Source organism: Nanorana parkeri, unplaced genomic scaffold (assembly GCF_000935625.1).
Source record: "Nanorana parkeri isolate BGI_ZX_2015 unplaced genomic scaffold, ASM93562v1 scaffold289, whole genome shotgun sequence".
Taxonomy (NCBI): domain Eukaryota; kingdom Metazoa; phylum Chordata; class Amphibia; order Anura; family Dicroglossidae; genus Nanorana; species Nanorana parkeri.
In genome coordinates this window covers 435,427-440,576 of record NW_017306557.1, presented here as the reverse complement: position 1 = coordinate 440,576, position 5,150 = coordinate 435,427, and the positions used below count along the sequence as shown (strand labels likewise).

The window sequence follows — 5,150 nt, the reverse complement described above, 5'->3', positions numbered from 1 at the left end:
TTTTACACTTTCCATTTCACTATATTGCACACCACACTATCTTTTTTCTTTTTTACTTCCACCGCTCCAAGCTTGCTCCTGTGATGGACTACAACCTCAATACAAACTAGTAGTCCATCACTGGAGCCATTTTTTAAACTTTATTTTATTGTTTATCCGATTAACCGATTAATCGAACCTAATAATCGGCTAACTAATCGATTTTGAAAATAATCGTTAGCTGCAGCTCTAAAAGACACCAAACATGTCGAACCTTAAAATTGTGTGCGCCCGCAAAAATAGAACTATGAGGTGAGTGAAAAGCACTCACCTCATAGTTCTCGTTTAGGCTGGGTTCCCACCTAGGTGATTGAAATATGCGCATATGACACGCATAGCGGGCCGCGCGTTACCACGATTTGCGGTCCACGAAACGTGCATCCAATGCGCGTTTACGTGGGCTATCCGGCTGTATCCTAATGGATACGCGCAGAAATATGCCCGTGTCTCCAAGACCCCTGTCACCTAGGGACCCCCAGAGAAGCTGATGAAGCAGAGATCGGCTTCATCAGCTTCTCTTGCTGGAGAGTGACACTGAATGCAGGAAGTGATGTAATATACATCACTTCCAGCATTCGGGGACTGAGAGGAGATCAAAGGGAGTTCGTATACTGAACTCCCTTTGATCTCCTGTCACAGAGCCGTGCCGGTCCCGGCTGCATCGGATCTCGGGACCGGCAGTGACAGCTGCTGATACAAGCGATCGAGCGTCCATAGAGACGCCCGATCGCTTGACTGTAAAGCTCCCGGACGGCCGTGTACTTACAACGGCCGGCCGGGAAGCTGCTCGTCGGACTCCACCGTCCTGGATTTTTCAAGCCCTGCATATTAATGACATGGGAAAAAGTTACATAGACACCTCATAATCACAACCTACCTGCTGCATCTTGGAAGCACTGTACATCCTCTTCTACGTAGGGAACAGGCTGTTGCAGCATTGTGTTACCATCTACTTGGAGTTCGCTGTTTGGAGGGATGTTATAAACAAATCTCTTGGTGGTTTGGTTTTTTCTCCTGGGCTTGCTGACTTCTGGCACACCAACTGTATTTGAAGCCATATCGTTCCACACAAACACCTTTCCCTGAGCTGGGGGCTCAATTTCCGTCACTTCTGGAGAACTGTCCTGAATCCACGTGGCGTCATTGGCTTGGAAGTTATCAGCTGGGGGATCGTCTAAACTAAATCCATCTGTTTCAAGTTTTGCGTTACTTGCCAAATTTGTAAGATTACGGGTAGCCCAAAAACTGGCGACTTTCTGATCCCGAGTAGCAACGCCATCTTTGTTCTTTCTTTTGTTATAGTTTACAACAACAGAATCAGGAGCTTCGGATTTTATACTTATATTCAAGGCATCTTTGATGAAATTACGACATGACTGAACAACCTCGGTCATCTGGAGATAGCTGGCCACAGTCATCACTTCTATGGCATTTTGGCTGGTGAGTACAAGATTACCAGAGTACATAAAGTCTAAAATGACTGAAAAACCATGCACAGCAACAACGTCCAGGTAAGTAACAGTGGTTTGGTCACGGCTTTCTTTGTTTGTAAAACAGTACAAGGTTTTAAAAAAGCGGCTGCCTGCAACCAGGATATTCTTGTGAGCTCTAAAGACCTTGCCATTTACTACAATATTGACATCACACAGAATTCCTTTCTTCCTCTGGTCATTAAGTTCTTGTAAAAGTTGGTAACAGTAGGAATTTTCATTTGGCTTTATACTATAGTCACTGTAGGTGTCTGGCACTTCCTGCTTTATTTCTGACTCCTACAAATAGAAAATAAAGTGAAATATCAGAGACTAAACAATTCTTTAATACAGAATGAAGTACATATTGATGTGAAAGAATATCAGCAGCACAAACACTCTTAGATTTTCTATACAGTGTAAGGGTCACCTGACTAGACACAAGTTGAATGGCTTGGTTAGAGAGGCTCTCACCTACAGCTGTCGGTTAATCTAAGGCCCCATTCACACTTCGTGTAGCGTCAACGCATGTTCGTGTGCGCTTTTCCAGTGTTGACTGCAAATTTTCAGCTGCATGCGTGACACTTTTTTCCCTCCACACCTTTGATACACACCCAGGGAAAAAAAACACGTGTTATACAGGCCACATTCGGGGTGTCATTAACAAGTAATGTCACTGTATGTGTGGCTTTTTTTTTTTAATGCGCTGCTTAAACGTGCATCAAAGCACACAACACCAAGGTGTGAACAGGGACTACAGGAGGATTGTACAGTAAATGGCCAATTGCAATGTAACATGGGTGACCGAATTAAGATTAAGGTCTTCGTGGCAGACAAAACCACTGGAAAACGATCACATTGATTTCAATAATACAAGTGATGTGATTGCTAAGGGTGTATTTGATGTATACAATTTGCACTTCATACTTTCGTGTCCATTTACAGTCATGTGTTGTGGTGCGTCAACACATACATGTGTTGCTGCCCCTTCATTTGCATAGGACCATTTTTATTCTTATACAGCAAACCACAACGCTTGGCAGTATTTGATGGTGTGTTTCCTTAGTGTGTTGACACAGTGACATTTAAAATAAATGGCACCGCAATACACTAACACATACATGGTGTACTGCAGTAGCTGCAACACATACGTCTTAATGGACCCTTAATGTTTTGCTAACTTTGTCTGTGGCAAACATTTTTGGATCTTAAATAAATAATCCAATTAAAGCCTGAAGAACAAAAAAACATGTCAACAGATACTTATCCAGTAATAATTATAATAAAAATAGAAGAGGTGAACACATCTAAGAAATAAACTGCTTTGAGGGAATAAATGCATCAGTACCTAGTCACTTCCTCTGGAGTAACCTGTTGAAGGACAATGCTGTCAGCCACTGATATGATGGATATTGATAGGCATAGTGTGTGCACTGTCCCTTTAACTCCAACACCCGACAATACATGTAATTTACTACATCAGTTAGAAGATGATTTCATACATCATGTCACATTGGTCTGTAGCTCTGAGTCACATATGGATACACACTGGCTGTAGAACATCCTGTACACACACAGGTTACTCTGCATTCACTATAGTGGCAGGATGCCCGGTCAGGGGAACTCTGAAGAAATCCACTCCAGTCCTCCCGGCCATCACCTTCTACACTCGGTCAGTGTGTGTATGTGACGGGTGAGAGCGGCACCGCTGCGTGATCACCTGCGAGGACACAGCTCCGGGCCGGTCATAGGACCCATTGGGGAGCAGCCACGTAGCGACACGTCCATCGCCCGGGCCAGGCAGCGGGCGGCGCCCACCTGAGGAAAGTAGGGGAGGGGTGATATGAAAAGGGGGGGGGGGCACAGGAAGGGGAGATGGGGGACTAGGACGGGAGGGCGGGTAGCAAACTTCCGGCCTGCTTCTTACACCAACTCAGGCCCCTTATAGAAAATGTAGGTCACCCCTTCCTCCCCAACACAAGACACTCAACACCACCCCTTCCTGGTGTCAGCTAGATACTGTAATCAGCTTACACCGAGGGTGGGGTGCAGATCACTGATATCGCCAAGGACATGCCTTCCAGCTGTCCAACAAAAGAGTGGCCAGTCATGTGACCAGCCCTAGCTCCCCCATAAGACATGTGACCGGCCCCATCCCCCCAGGATGAGATGTGACCAGCTCTATGGCCCCTAAAATCAGACGACCAGCCCCACAATACTCCATGTGACCAGCCCCCATCTCCCCCACAATAATGCATGTGACCAGCCCCCGTTTCCCCCACAATAATCCATGTGACCAGCCGTATATCTCCCCCACAAGAAGACATGTGACCCCGGCGTGTTGAATCAGATCGCCTCTCCCATCAGCCCAAACATAAACAAATGTCTCCCATATCACAGCGAGTCCATGAGGGCAGATATCGGGGTGTATGGTTCCCCTCCCCGCTGCTGGGGGCACTACATACCCCTCTATGGGAGATCGTGTAGTGACTTCAGATCCCCCAGGTTACATTATAGATTATGTACCTGGATGACATACAAGTGTCATTAAACTGAATTTGCTTCATGTTTAAATGGTGTGCTGGTGACATTCTTGGACTTTGCATTATCTAAAGGGGTCCCAGCAGGTGGACTGGCACAGTGAGGCCATTCAGCAATAGAGGAACTACAAATCTCAGCACTTTGTGCCATGGCAGCTCCCTCCCCCAGCCACCCTGTGTATCTTTTCCCTAGGGAACCCACACTGCCCTCCCTCCAAGGTCAGCAGGCTGCGCTGGTACTGTTAGTTCTCCCCAGAGAGGGAAGCTCATGACACGGGGAAGACTCTTACCTGAGCCGCGGGGTCGTTGAGGCGGTGTTCGGCGACCTGGCAGTGTCGGACCAGCAGCGCCCTCTTGTAGTTGCGGGTGCCCTTGGTGAGCTCGTCGTGTCCGGCCTGCTCGTTGCCGTGGCACCAGGCGCAGGACATGAGGCCGGTCTCCTGACAGAAGCGGAGCCAGGGGAACTCGTGAAGCCAGGAGCCCTGGAAGGAGCAGTGCAGGCTGGGCAGCAGGGATTGGGACCGGGCGGAGGACAGGAGGCCATAGCGGCGGGGCCCTTCTCCCTGGATTAGGGCACAGTCCTCGTCCCCCTCCACCTTTCCGCCGGCCCCGTCCTCGTCTTCTTCCTCCTCTTCTTCCTCATCCTCCTCACTGCTCTCTCCGCTCACCGAGGGCCCGGTCACCCCTCCAGCCGCCGCCTTTGCCCTCGCCGCCCCAGGGTAGGCCTCGCCATCTTCCTCCTCGTCTTCCAGCAGGCCCTCCGGCTCCAGCTCTACTTCTACCTCCTCCTCGTCCCCGCCACCGCCGTTCAAATGTCGGCCCAGCGACCAGGCCGCAATCTCCTCCTCCGAGCTGACGCCATTATTGTTGTTATTGTTCACGGCAGCAACGGACAGGCTGCCTCCGCCTCCCCGGAAGGCCAATGTCCTGCGGTTCATCTCCGCCATGTCACGACGCGGCGCTCTCACTCTCTCTGTGTCCACACAGGCCGCCCGGGGCCCGCGGCCGCCCGGTGATACGTTAGGTGACCGTGTGTCCCCCCCGCCGTCTGCCGCGCACAGGCTTCTGGGAGCCGCTTAACCTCTCACACAGAGCAGGCAGT

At 49.5% G+C, this 5,150-nt stretch overlaps 1 protein-coding gene across 1 annotated transcript in view; it reads right to left on the bottom strand.

Moving 5' to 3' along the window:
• Positions 1 to 5,141, bottom strand: part of ZBTB10 (zinc finger and BTB domain containing 10) — a 24,404-nt gene extending 19,263 nt beyond the window's left edge. Inside the window, exons 1-2 of the mRNA XM_018557554.1 lie at positions 4,339 to 5,141; positions 917 to 1,808 (exon numbers count right to left, since the gene is read on the bottom strand). Of these exons, the coding sequence (XP_018413056.1) occupies positions 917 to 1,808; positions 4,339 to 4,995 (1,549 nt within the window). The 5' untranslated portion in view covers positions 4,996 to 5,141. The remainder of the gene's footprint in view (positions 1 to 916; positions 1,809 to 4,338) is intronic.
• Between the last annotated feature and the right edge of the window lie 9 nt (positions 5,142 to 5,150).